We start from the raw sequence: 12,494 nt of genomic DNA on the forward strand, positions 1-12,494 counted from the left end.
ACGCAGATCAGATAAAGTGTCGTGACAGGCATCCGGCGCGTGGAACACCTGAGCATGTTTAGATGCACGGCGGGGAGTTTTAAGTGTCACTTCGCCAACTGGTTAATCTAACAAAATAAAATAAAATAAATTTGTTTGAACCGAATTCCCACTTTGACGCCGCACATCATAAAGCCAGTACCTAAGAGAACAGCTGACCCAAGCACACAGTTGTAGTTTTTTTTTTTTTTGTCTCTCTGGCATCATTGGGAAACAGCTGATAGTGGTTGTTATGGAGACTTGATCCCAATCATTGATGCTGTTCTCCAGCAGTTCATATTTTTGGTTAACTTCCCTTGCCGTCCTGCTCAGCCTGCCTGGTGGCCACATTACCACGGATCTCCTCCCACACTGCAAAAATGGATCTAAAAATAAGTAAAATGTTCTTAAAGTTAGTGTATTTGTCCTTGATTTGAGCAGGTAAATAAGATTATCTGCCAGTGGAATGAGTATTTTGACCCCTAAAATAAGATAATTAGACATCCTGCACTCGAAATAAGATGATGGAGATGAGTTGTTCCTATTTTAAGTGCAAAAATCTTATTCCATTGGCAAATCATCTTATTAACCTGCTCAAGTCAAGGATAAATGCACTAATTTTAAGAACATTTTACTTATTTTTAGTTCCGTTTTTGCAGTGCAGCTTGGTGGCCATAGCCTGAAAAGATGGGTCTCTCTGTTGTCATATTTATACCCTTGGGGGATGGGGGAAGGAGGTTTTTAATGAACTCCAAGGGTGCCTGATGCTGTTGTACACACATCCCTTTCCTTGCTTTAAACCGTCTATCTTCAGCTACTGGTTTAGTCAGCCTTCATCCTAAGATTTGACTTGTTGAACTATAACAATATAGGTATCCTGAAAATAAAGCAGTTTGAAGTCAGAACACCACCTGCAGAAATCTTTGACCTCTGCATTCCCTTCAGGACACCCACAAAGCTTCTCGTTCTCTTGTTTCCTGCAGTTTGTTTTGATGCTGAAACAGCAACTGCCGCTCCCCCACCTTACGTTTAATGTGTGTGGTCCCAGCAGAGAAACGTATATCTGCTCCCTCGTTGCTTTTCATTTCATCCTCTCGTTGCTGCTCGCTGTCAGTTTCCCATTAATGTGAACCAGTTCTTTTGGGTTTCCAAAAAACAACAGTTGTTTCTGCTTTGATGTAAAAGAATGTATGAACATTAATGCCACGGCTCGGCTGCTGTAAAGCTTTGACGCTGTTCTGATCCTGTTTCTCAGTATTTATTCCTAGTCCATCTGTTTTTTTTTCCTGTTTTAAAGGTGCATTGTACAAATTTTGAAGTTGAATATTATTGATTTTCTTTTCCATACGTGACCTTAAAATTGCTCCACATGTAAAAGGAGTTATGCTTTATTTACTGCAGTTGCCTCAATAGGCTCCATCAGTCAGTTCTTGACAGAGTGATTCAGCCAAATTCTCTTGCCATGGGTGTGCTCTTGTACACCTGGATACTTTGTTGAGTCTCCGCCGTAATCGATATATTAGAGAGAGAAACATGAGCTAACTTCATTATTCATAACTTACCTCAGAAGATGTGACGCCTCTAAGCAAAATACCTGTGCAGTCGCAGCGGCAGATGCTTTTCTTCTTCTCCCACGCCTATGCACAGCACTGGTGTCATTTAAACTTGTTGCCACAGGGGGCAGATGTCTGCAAAAATCCTGCAACTTACGCTATGGGCCTTTAGCTACTCCTAAATCATTTGTACTATTTCACCCATTCATCTTTTACAGTGTTACGACCATTCAAGACATTTGCTTTGTCCTACGTGCGTCACACATATTCCATAGTCCCACGTTCATAGTAGTTACGGGTATATGGCGACCTCCCGAGGTGAATCAGAGGCCCAAAATCTGTGGGCTAACTCAAGCCCCAATTCTGTCACAGGATGTTAAGGTTGATCATGAGGCGTCACAACAAATGTAAAGTCAATCTGAAAGGGGCTTTTCTTGTGTTGGGTATCTAAACACGTTTTAACTGCTATTTCACCCATAAACAACAACAGTCGGCCTACATTTGGCCGGTTAAAATATTCAAATGTACTTTTAAAGTGTTGCTTTTACCTTTTACAAACACATTGGCTACTTTAATCTTATTGGTTAGGTTTTGTATTGTATTGCTGCTACTGTTAGCTAAAGTTATCTAATATGCTAAAGTCATACCTCTCAACTTTTGACGACTGTTGAGAGTGAGATTGTTGATGTTGGTCGATTGTTGACGGGGGGGTGCTGTTGATCGATTGTTGACGGGGGGGGGGGGTGGCTGTTGGTCGATTGTTAACCGGGGGGGGAGGGGGGGGGGGGGTGCTGACGGTCGATTGTTGACCAGGGGGGGGGAGGCTGTTGTTCCATTCAAGACGGTCACTATTTTAGACGGACTTCGCTTTCATGTTACAGTTTGTAATGACACATGCAGACTTACCATTTAATTCGCACACGACACGGACCGTACAAGTGTTTCACTTTGGATGAGGGAAACTTGTTTGCGCGGCGGCGGTCCTTGCTGCTGTGTTACCTCTACTACTGGACGTGCGGAAACCATTGTACCGCAATTTGGTTCCGCCGTCACGCGAAGCGTCCGTACGCGTGCGTTTCAAGAGTGAGATTTTCATTGTACGCTTGAGATTTTCAAAGTAATGCGTGTGAGCGTGTGCAATTGATGAAATGCGTGTGTCACACGGTCAATGCGTGAGAGTTGAGAGCTATGTAAAGTTAGCATTGTAGCTAACTATATTAGCTGTTGGCATAGTTAATGCTAGTGATTGTTTATAAGCTGCTGTTCATAAAGCAGGCAGTGCTGTGTGCTTTTACCTTTTACAAACACATTAGCTACTTTAATCTTATTGGTTAGGTTTCGTATTGTATTGCTGCTACTGTTAGCTAAAGTTGTTTAATATGCTAAAGTTAGCATTTTAGCTAACTATATTAGCCGTTGGCATAGTTAATGCTAGTGATTGTTTATAGGCTACTGTTCATAAATCAGGAAGTGCTGTGTGCTTTTACCCAACATGCTTTTCTTTTTTTCAGTAGATTTAACTTTAAAGGAGTTCATGTTTTTTGCAGTTTTCTGTCAGGCTAGTCCGTTGTTGCTTCAGATCTGAAACGACTCTTAACAGAGGGGATGCTAGTAGTCGGTCTGCTGTGATTCCTTTACAGTCTTTTTTCAACAAACGTCTCGTCTTATGTTTCTGCTATATTTTACTCTTCAACAGACATTTCTGCTTCGGCTCATCTTCTTTAGCATTCAAACTGCGTTTTCACAGGAAATGCAGCAATTTTAGTTTTAGCTTCTGCTGTTTATCCCTTTGGGGGGGGATCACACCTTACAGAAACGCCAAATCCAGTTCACAGTGTTGGCACCTACTGTTGGCTAGAAAATTAAGGGAGTATCTCTGCTAACATCTCTACCCGTCTGTGTTTGGTGTCTATATTCTTTGGTTAAACTTTGTTCCTTCTCATTTCTACCTGGTCTATAATGTCTAATGTGTATAATATGCGGCTGGAATATTGCAGTGCCTTGTTGAATTGCTGTGTAGTTAGCAGTAAACTCTGCCTTCAGGGGGCATGACTCAGGGTGGGAGTCGTGAAGTGTTGCGGGAACTCGTAGAGCCGCCTGCAGCTCTCACTTCTGGACGACAGTTGTTGTTTAGTATGGCTGGAATGACTCAGCACTCGCAGGACACACATGCAGAACAAGTGTTTCGGAGCAGCTCGACATTCCCCGGATGCTCTTGCCTTTTTCAGACCCCCCAAAGAGGGATGAATCTCCTGTATCATCGGCGGTTCAGACACTGCTTGGGATCATCATCCAGAGTTATTTATAAGAGATGGGCCACGTAGGTGGCTTGAGTCACCCTGTTGTCACTGCGTGTCTGATAAAGAAATTTGTTTCTTTTATTTCCCAGTCTGTATCGAAGTTGCATTGAGCCCATTTATTTTGTTCCTTTATAACTTATATGGTTAAATTTGCCACGTATGGTGGCTTGGGGCCTATTTCTCACAATTGAATTTCAGTTAATTGTTTGGACAGGACTAATCCTTGCCGAGTCGATGTTTTCTTCTGTGTAGTCATGAGTTCATTGAGTATGATGTGTTGTGTAATTGTTCCCGCCATGGCCTTGTTCACCCAGACATCACGGTAATGCTTTAATACACAATTCATGCGGCTGAAGAAAAGCAGGGTTCACACCCTCCGTGGCGGGGGACAAGGCCAAGAAAAAAAACGGGGGTGGGGGTGTTCCTAACAGCATCCGCCTGTGAGTTTGGGAAGTGTGTAATTAACGACTCCTCCTCCTTCAAATAGCGACATGAGACCTTATGGTCTGAAGACAGCTTCCAGGTCATTGAGGAAGTCCACAGTGATTATGTTGCTTTTCTCTGGCCCACTGGACCCTTTTCTGTCAGCGTTGGTGAAAGCTGCAGCTTCATCATGCTGAGGCTGTGGTAGGTTCTGAGGAGGGAAAGGTTTCCTCATGACACCGCCATTCTGAGTAACAGTTCTTTCACATCTCCCTTGTGAATGCTTTGAAGTCAGCTTGACTCACTCATAAGCTGGGACTGTGGGTCAGCCGAAAGACCATGGGTGGTTTGAAGCAATCCTACCTCAAAAGTTCAAGGATAGATAAAAGACTAAATCATCTCACTTGTTTGTCTTGTAGGTGGATGCTGGTCTTTCCATCCTGATCCTCCCTTCTAATTTATTTGTCTTTTCTGTCTTCGTCATGATGCAGGTCACTCCAAAGGGGTAGCTCGTTCACATTTCTCACCACCGGACCCCAATGGGATTTCACTTTGGTGAGTATAGACATTTTGGGCGATAGTACTAACTACGGAGTGCAGAAAACGGGCCGCAAACGGTTGGACCATTTACTCCCCATGCATGCTGGTAATGAATTTTGTCGTGGCCGCCTGCTGGTTTCCCAGCTCGGGCGTGGGGCTGATTGTTTAGTGAACTTGTGTGCTTCTTCCAGTCATTGCTGTGTTATGGCTATAATTCTCCCTGGGCTTCCAGTAGAACCTTTGACAACGTAGCTCTGCTTATTGTCACAGCAGTCAGAGGCAGCTTCCGATAAGCCATTCTCCAAAAAAGCAACTTGGTTTACATTTTAGATCAGTTTAGTTTTACGGTAGCAACTGAGTAAGGTTTACAGAAAGAAGATGGGTAAAATTTTTGGAATACATTTATAATGTGACTTGGCTTTTTAAAACAGGTGTTACAGGAACATGACTTGGTTTTTTTTTTCTTTTGGCATTGTGGGCAGAAAGGCTTGTCTGAAGATATAAGCAGCGGGAATTCTGTCGGGTCCAGGTGTAACTCACATTGACTGTAGTCGTTCTCCTGGTCTGTTGTGTCGCTAGCCGAGATGGACTGAACATGGTTTGCGTCTGAATTTTTTCCTTTTTTTTACCCTCACATCCCAGTGGCAGTTAAAGGGGTGTTGCACAAGTTTTGAAGTTAAATATTATTTATTTTCTTTCCCATACATGCCCTTACAATTGCCTGTCGTGTAAAATGAGTTATCCTCTATTTATCACAGTTGCCTCTATAGGCCCCATTAGTCAGTTGATGACCAGAATCCTCTGGCCAAGCGTGTGCATGTGACGCGCTGCACGCTTTTGTTGAAACTGTTGTTCAACTGTTAATTAGACTCTCCGGTGCAACCGAGGTATTAGAGAACACCGACTGTTTTAGAGGTGGATCACAAAATGGCAGCAACAAGCTTATCACAGCACCGGGAAAGGTGCTCCCGAAGCTTTGTTTTTCCCCTAATAAAATGACTATTGACTCAATATGAAATATTTCCATTCAAAGTAAAATATTAGTTCTGTATATCATATAACAAAATAATATATAAAAATTTCTTTCCTCAGAAGACATTTCTCTCAAAAAAAAAAAAAAAAAAAAAAAAAAAAAACTTGTGAAGTCCTAATCTTCTCCCATGCCATTGTACTACACTGGTGTTATTTCAACTTGTCACCAGAGGGGGCAGTCGTCAGCAAAAATCCTGGAACTTGCGCAATGCACCTTTAAAGTCCCCCATCATAATTATTTAGCTGTGACTGGACTGTACAGGCACACCGAAATGAATGACATTTGACCAGAAAGTGAGGTTCTCACACAAACTGATTCAATAGTGACCTGGCCTTTTTCAACATATAATGACCGAAGATTAGGAGAGACAGAGTCAGAACTAAACTTCTGTTTAGAGGTAAAAGTTGCAGTCTTTATATCCTAACTGAAACATCTGTGTAAACCGTAATTTTAACCTGAACACATTAGGGCTGGCCGATATGTCTTAAAAATAAAATCTCAGATTTTATTATACCAAATCCGATGAATCTATTTCCCCCCCCCCCCCCCCCCCCCCCTCCTTTGCGTTTCACAATAAGAAATTAGTTTTAAAATGTACTTTTATATCAAGCATTTTGTCTCGAGGTTGACATGAATTCAAAGTGCAAATTAATACAAGCTGTGAAGCATGCATGTAAAACAAGATGGCGGCCCTGCCATTGCAGACAATGAAAATATAACTAAATGTTAGCTGCTAGCGGTGTTACACAATGAGCTCAGAACAGGCTTCACTTCAATTGTGTAACTTCAAAATAGCTGAGAAAATATAATTATATTAATAAATGAAAGTGTCTCATCTTATGGTACAAAAAAGTTTCCTCTTTACAATATTTTGACAATCTATTTTCCTAAACATATATTGAGCATATATGCTGTGGCAAAATAAAATCCCGATTTTCAAAAATTAAATCTTAAACTGTAAATTAGAATTTATCTATTAAATCGATTTTATCGCCCAGCCCTAGAACACACGGAGACCCTGAAGCTGAAAGGCCAAGTTAACAAAGCAGTATCTCAGGTAGTACCTGTCATCTTTATGAAAGGAGCTTTAGGCTCCATCAAGCCAGGATTTATTCCTCATGTCTCCATCTAACAGCTCAAAGATCTGTGGCGGTGGCTGTAAATGTGGCCTGATGCCTGTTTTTCTATCGGCAGAGGCTCAAATAAGACTTCGCCCCTCTATCAAACGAGCATAATGGCCAACAGAGCTTTGCTGTACTCATGAAAAAAGGAAAAAAAACAAAACCTAATCTGCTCCTTGTTTAGACTCGCTCTCTAACGAAACGCGATGATTAGAAACAGGAAAGGGCAAACGGCGAGCAGTATATAAGCACTGTGAGGTTTACAGCTGCTAGAAACCCGATCCATCCGTCATCTGCAGCCAGAGGTGAAATAAAAGCAGACTGAGCGAAGGCCAGCGGCTCTTTATCTCATGCCAGCCTGCTGCCTTTGATTTGCTAACGGTGCACGCTTAGGTCATCTCCTAGCACCATGTGGAACCTGTTAGCTCACTCTCACCCTCCCGCCCCCCCTGCCTTATTTAGAAATCTCCCCAAAAAAGTTGGCAATGATCAAAAATACCAAAATCACATGCCCCTCTTATCTCGAGCCGACCAGCGAAGTTTAAAGGCTTTTGGCCAAGGCTTGCTTTGGTGTGCGGCTCATTCTCTCTCACTCGCGTTGAAGACGAGCCGTCGGCTTTCGCTCAGCACCAAAATGTGAGTCAGGTTTCCAGCTCGGTGCCAGGGTGATGGAGATCAAACAAGCCCGATGCGTCGTGGAATGTGGAGGTAATTAGCAATGGTCAGAATTGGTTTTCTGCAAGCTCAGGCAGGAAGAGATACCAGCCCCAAGAGTGGGCTGCAACGTTCCAGCTCTGATCACATGATGATGATCACAATGATTTAACCTGTTTTTTTTTTAATTGTAATAAAAATAACAATGAATATAAGAGTAATAAGGTGATCGCCAAAGGTCTTCTTAGCCTTTCAGTCTTTTTTTACATTTTGCTTAATTAAAAACCACCAAACTTCAATGTATTTTTTTGTATTTTATTTGACAGACTAACACAAAGTATTTCCTGATTATTAAGTGGAAGAAAAAAAAGATGCCTAGTTTTCGACCTTGTGTTGTGCAATTATATTCAGACCCTCAGTTAACAGTAAAACAGCCATCAGTACGTTTACATCATTAGGTGTTTAGGTGTTTGTCTAGCAGCTTTGCACATCAAGAGAAAGTTCTTTCTGTCATTGGATGCAGAGCATGTGTGAGCAGTTATTTTCCTAGTCTTATCGCAGATTCTCAGCAGAATTGAGGAATTTACTTTGACTTTGTCCTTCTAATGAATCTACTTTGATCTAAAGCATTCCAGTGTAGCCTGCCTCGCCGGTGTGTTTAGACCTGCCGCTCCGCTGGACGGTTGGCCTCCACTCAGGTCTCAAGTCTTCTGCAGATTTTCATCTAGGCTTGCCCCATATTTACTCCAATCCATCTTCCCGTTGACTCTAATCTCTCTCCCTGTCCCTGCAGCAGAAAAGCAGCCCACAGCATGATGCTGCCCCCACTGTGTCTGATGGTAGGGTGACGTGCACGGTTAGTTTTTCACCAAACACAGCGTGTTGCAAGTAGGGCAGAAAGTTTAATTTTGGTCTTATTTAACCAGAACAGTTAGTTCCACACATTTACTGTGTCCCCTAAAACTTGTGTAACTCAATAGAATAATTGCCTTTTATTCCTGCCAAAGTTCCATAAAAGCTTATATTTTCATACTGCACCTCTAGTCGTCGTCATGTCTAGAGATCATCCCACCTTAGCACTGGTTTCTGTCATCATCGAGGCACATGGCCGTTCACATTGAGCCTGGTTCTGGTTCTGCTGGTGGTTTCTTCCTGTTAAAGGGGAGTTCTCTTCCACTGTCGCTACATGCATGCTGGGTATGAGAGATTGCTGCAAAGTCAACAACACAATGCCAGCGACCTGCCACTGAGGCTAATGCTCATCCAGGAGGAGTGAATGCTGCAAGTCATTGACTTGATGCAACCTGCTGGGTTTCCTTAGATGGAACATTTTTAACCACTCTGAATAATAAACTGAGGTTAAGGTTTTTTTTTTTGTGAAGTGCCAAATGCAGCACATAACAGATTTGTAGACTATTGTACTGTCAGGACTGTCAGGACATTGGTACAAACCCTCTGAATCTTCTTTCCTGAGCTATGAAGCCTTCCTGTTAAACCAGATTTTAGTGCTTCCAGCTATGAAGCACTGCGTGTGTTTTACAACAACCACAAACTACAGGTAGAAGTGTGCCTGCAGCTCCAAACTTCCCCCACAGTGCTTAAAGGCGCCCTGCAGAGCAGTCAGACCTGCCCGTTGCCTTTACTGTCATTTCCATGGGGCTGAGGCGCAGGAGGACAATAACACACGGAACGGTTTGGTTGCTCCGCCCAGCATGTTGCAATGATTTTGCTGGTTCAAAGTTAAGATGTTTGTCCCCCATTGCTTTCTTAATTTTTCCCTTCTTTTTGCCGCCACTTTTTCTGCCAACGGGTCCGTTTTTGAAATGTATTTTTTCCTCCCCCAACGTAATCCAGACCAGTTCAGACTAGGCTGCTTGTCAGATCAGAGCGTAGCTTTTATCGGAACAGTAAAACCATAATTTCATGGTATAAAACATGTTCGATCTTCTGAACCGTTGCACGCCATAAATCCTTTCAACAGGCTGGGATTAAAGGACAGGCCTGAGACACCCCCTTATTGTCTGTGCTTGAGTCTTCTGACATTTCTGTCATTTCAGCAGATGTGTCATTGTTTTTCGCTGTCTCTGCAAACTATAGGGCTATTTTCCTAACAGCCAACTAAGTCAGGCACTCCCGGCACTTATTTTATTAGTAATAAAGCAACCCGCACCAGTTTCTGTAGCCTCAGTGTGTGTTTTGAAGACGAGAGGTGGGCCGTGTTTGTGAAGTCGGAGTGTTTACATTGAACGCTGCCTACCTGAACAAGTCCATGCTGGAACTGGCTTCATGTACAAACTGCTGACAGAGGGATTTCCTGGGGTTATAGGAACAGGACGGCTAGTTTTCTCCATTCCCCCTCTGTGTCTGTTTTCGTGCACAGGTTGCTCCAGTGTTATTTTCATCTCCTGTTTAAGACCTGAGCTTAAGGCTATATTAAACTTGGAGGAGGTGTCACACATGGGACACAAGCAGAGACATGAATTGTGATCTACGAGCTTTAGCTGTCTCCTCCTCGCAAAGTCTGTTAAAAGGGTTTTGTACCCTTCGACTCAATAGTTTGATTATATTCTCCCAATGCATCTTTTTTTGCCCCAAATACTAATCCATGTCAGTAAAAGATTGACACGGCGCTGATTCTTTGCTAGGCCAGTCAGTAGCTGCAGGAGGATTCAGGGTGAGACCAGAGACGGGTGATTCTCAGAGAGCTTTTCAGAAGGTTTGCCAAAGTTATTTTTCAATCTTACACTAAAGGGGAGCACGATGTGAAGCAACACTGTAGAAGCGAGGTGCTCAAGAAACACGGCTGAAAAAACCTCCTGTCGCTCTATGGGAGTAATTTTTACTCCAACCCAAAAACAGCTGCCAGGACAGACCAACATAAGCCCCATTTACATGCATTACTCTTTTGAAACCGTGCCGAGAACAGTCCAAGCTAGGTGACTGAGATAACTATCCAGTGTAAATGGAACACAACTAAACTGAACTGTGCCAGACACAACCGAACCGCGCTAAATCTAGACCAGTTCGATAGTAGGGTTCGGCAGTGGCTCGGTTGTCTGATAACAAGGAGCGCATGAGCAGACCGCGTCATCTCCCTACAGTCAGCTGACTAAACATTTCTGTACGCACAACAACTATAAGGGATACTTAAATGAAACCGAAAAATATATAGTAAAACATGAACTGATGAAAGCAACAGTTGATAAGCCTCCGTAATCATGAAATTTCATACATTTATAAAAATACTAGCTTCCTTACCGTGCCACACGGTTTCCAGAGATGATTCTGCTTTGCAGCGTGATGAACCTCAACGTCTGTCGTTGTTTCCTGCGTCTGTAAATCCTGATTGGACGTTTGTTTGTCTTATCCACTTCCCAAAAGCCGACTGTGTCAAGTAAATTTACCCAAGGTTGCCCTCATCGCCTGACTCTCCGGAAACAACTAAATATCACAATTATAACGAAACATAACTTCTTGAATGTTACGGGCGCCGCCATTTTGATTTGCTTGAGTCCCTCCTTCAATCCTAGAGAGCAGTAGTACCGCAGATCGTCACTAGGAGGCGAGGAACCGTGCTAGCGTGATGCGTAAATGACCGTAAGAACCAAGCTCGGCACAGTTAACTGATCCAATCTCGGTCCGAACTCGGCATGGATCGGTTTAATAGGCTAAATGTAAATGGGGCTTTAGTCTCACTCTCAACTTGTTGACGAGTTGGGAGTGAGACTGTTGGACAGACAAGGTGCACCAGCCAAGATTAACTTTACACAAAAGTTAATGCATTTTTTTTCTAATGAGCTTTAAAAAGTGTTAATCCTTAAAAGCTAGTTAAGTTTTTCTGATAGACCAATTTTAACTTTCCATCCATGGATTTTTCCATTCCCACTTCTCAAAGCAGGTTTGAAAACGCTGCTCGACGTAACAGAGGGGCTTTTGACTATCTCCAGTGGTTAATGGACAGGCCACCACTCACAGGGCTAAAATTTAACAGTGTTATTAAATGTCCACTTCAGTTAAAAAAGGCCTTTTTATAAACTTATGAGTAGTGATAATTTGTTGTTGTACACCAACAGGCAAGCCAGAGACGGATTACTGTAATGTGCGATCTGTGTTAAATTAAAATGTATGGCGTCTTCATAGTGTTGGTTGTGTGTCCCGTGTTGTTCCTCACAAGCATCTTTTGGTAATTTGAGATCAGGAGTACCAACCATCAGGTAAAATGTTCTCAGATTCAGTTTGTTTCAGTACATGTCCATTAGAATGAACCCTTTAACAATTGTTAAAGGGTTCAACATATATATGTAACTCATTTCAGAAAGTGGAACTTTTATAGCATCGTTGTACAAAGAGTGACTTACTTCAAGCCTTCATTTCTTGTCGTTTTGATGATTAAGGCTAACAGACAAGGAAAATACTATATTTAGTTTCTTGGAATATTACATAAGAACAATAAAAGAAGATATTTTAAACAGAAATGTCAAACTCCTGAACAGTCTGTTAATTTGTATTCACTCAATACTTGACTGGGGCTCATTTCACATGGAATACTGCATCAATGTGGCATTGAGGCGATCAGCCTGTGGTTCTGCTGAGGTGGTCAGGAGGCCCAGGTTGCTTTGATGGCAGTCTTCAGGTCATCTGCCTTGTTGGTTCTGGTGTCATCTTCCTCTACTCCATAGATTGTCTACAGGGTTCTGGTCAGGTCGGTTTGCTGGCCGATCAAGCCCAGTAACACCATGGTTAGTGAACCAGCTTTGGATTGGTCTGTGTGTGGTGGCTCTTGATTTTGCTTGCAGCTATTTCTACCACATTTTTTTCTTCCACTCAACTTCCTATGAATATGCTGGGCTGC

General features: G+C 42.6%; 1 protein-coding gene across 1 annotated transcript in view; it reads left to right on the plus strand.

Moving 5' to 3' along the window:
• Positions 1 to 12,494, plus strand: part of net1 (neuroepithelial cell transforming 1) — a 38,507-nt gene that overhangs the window by 4,254 nt on the left and 21,759 nt on the right. The window contains exon 2 of the mRNA XM_021319096.2: positions 4,786 to 4,849. Within this exon, the coding sequence (XP_021174771.2) occupies positions 4,786 to 4,849 (64 nt within the window). The remainder of the gene's footprint in view (positions 1 to 4,785; positions 4,850 to 12,494) is intronic.

Source organism: Fundulus heteroclitus, chromosome 17, assembly GCF_011125445.2.
Source record: "Fundulus heteroclitus isolate FHET01 chromosome 17, MU-UCD_Fhet_4.1, whole genome shotgun sequence".
Taxonomy (NCBI): Eukaryota; Metazoa; Chordata; class Actinopteri; order Cyprinodontiformes; family Fundulidae; genus Fundulus; species Fundulus heteroclitus.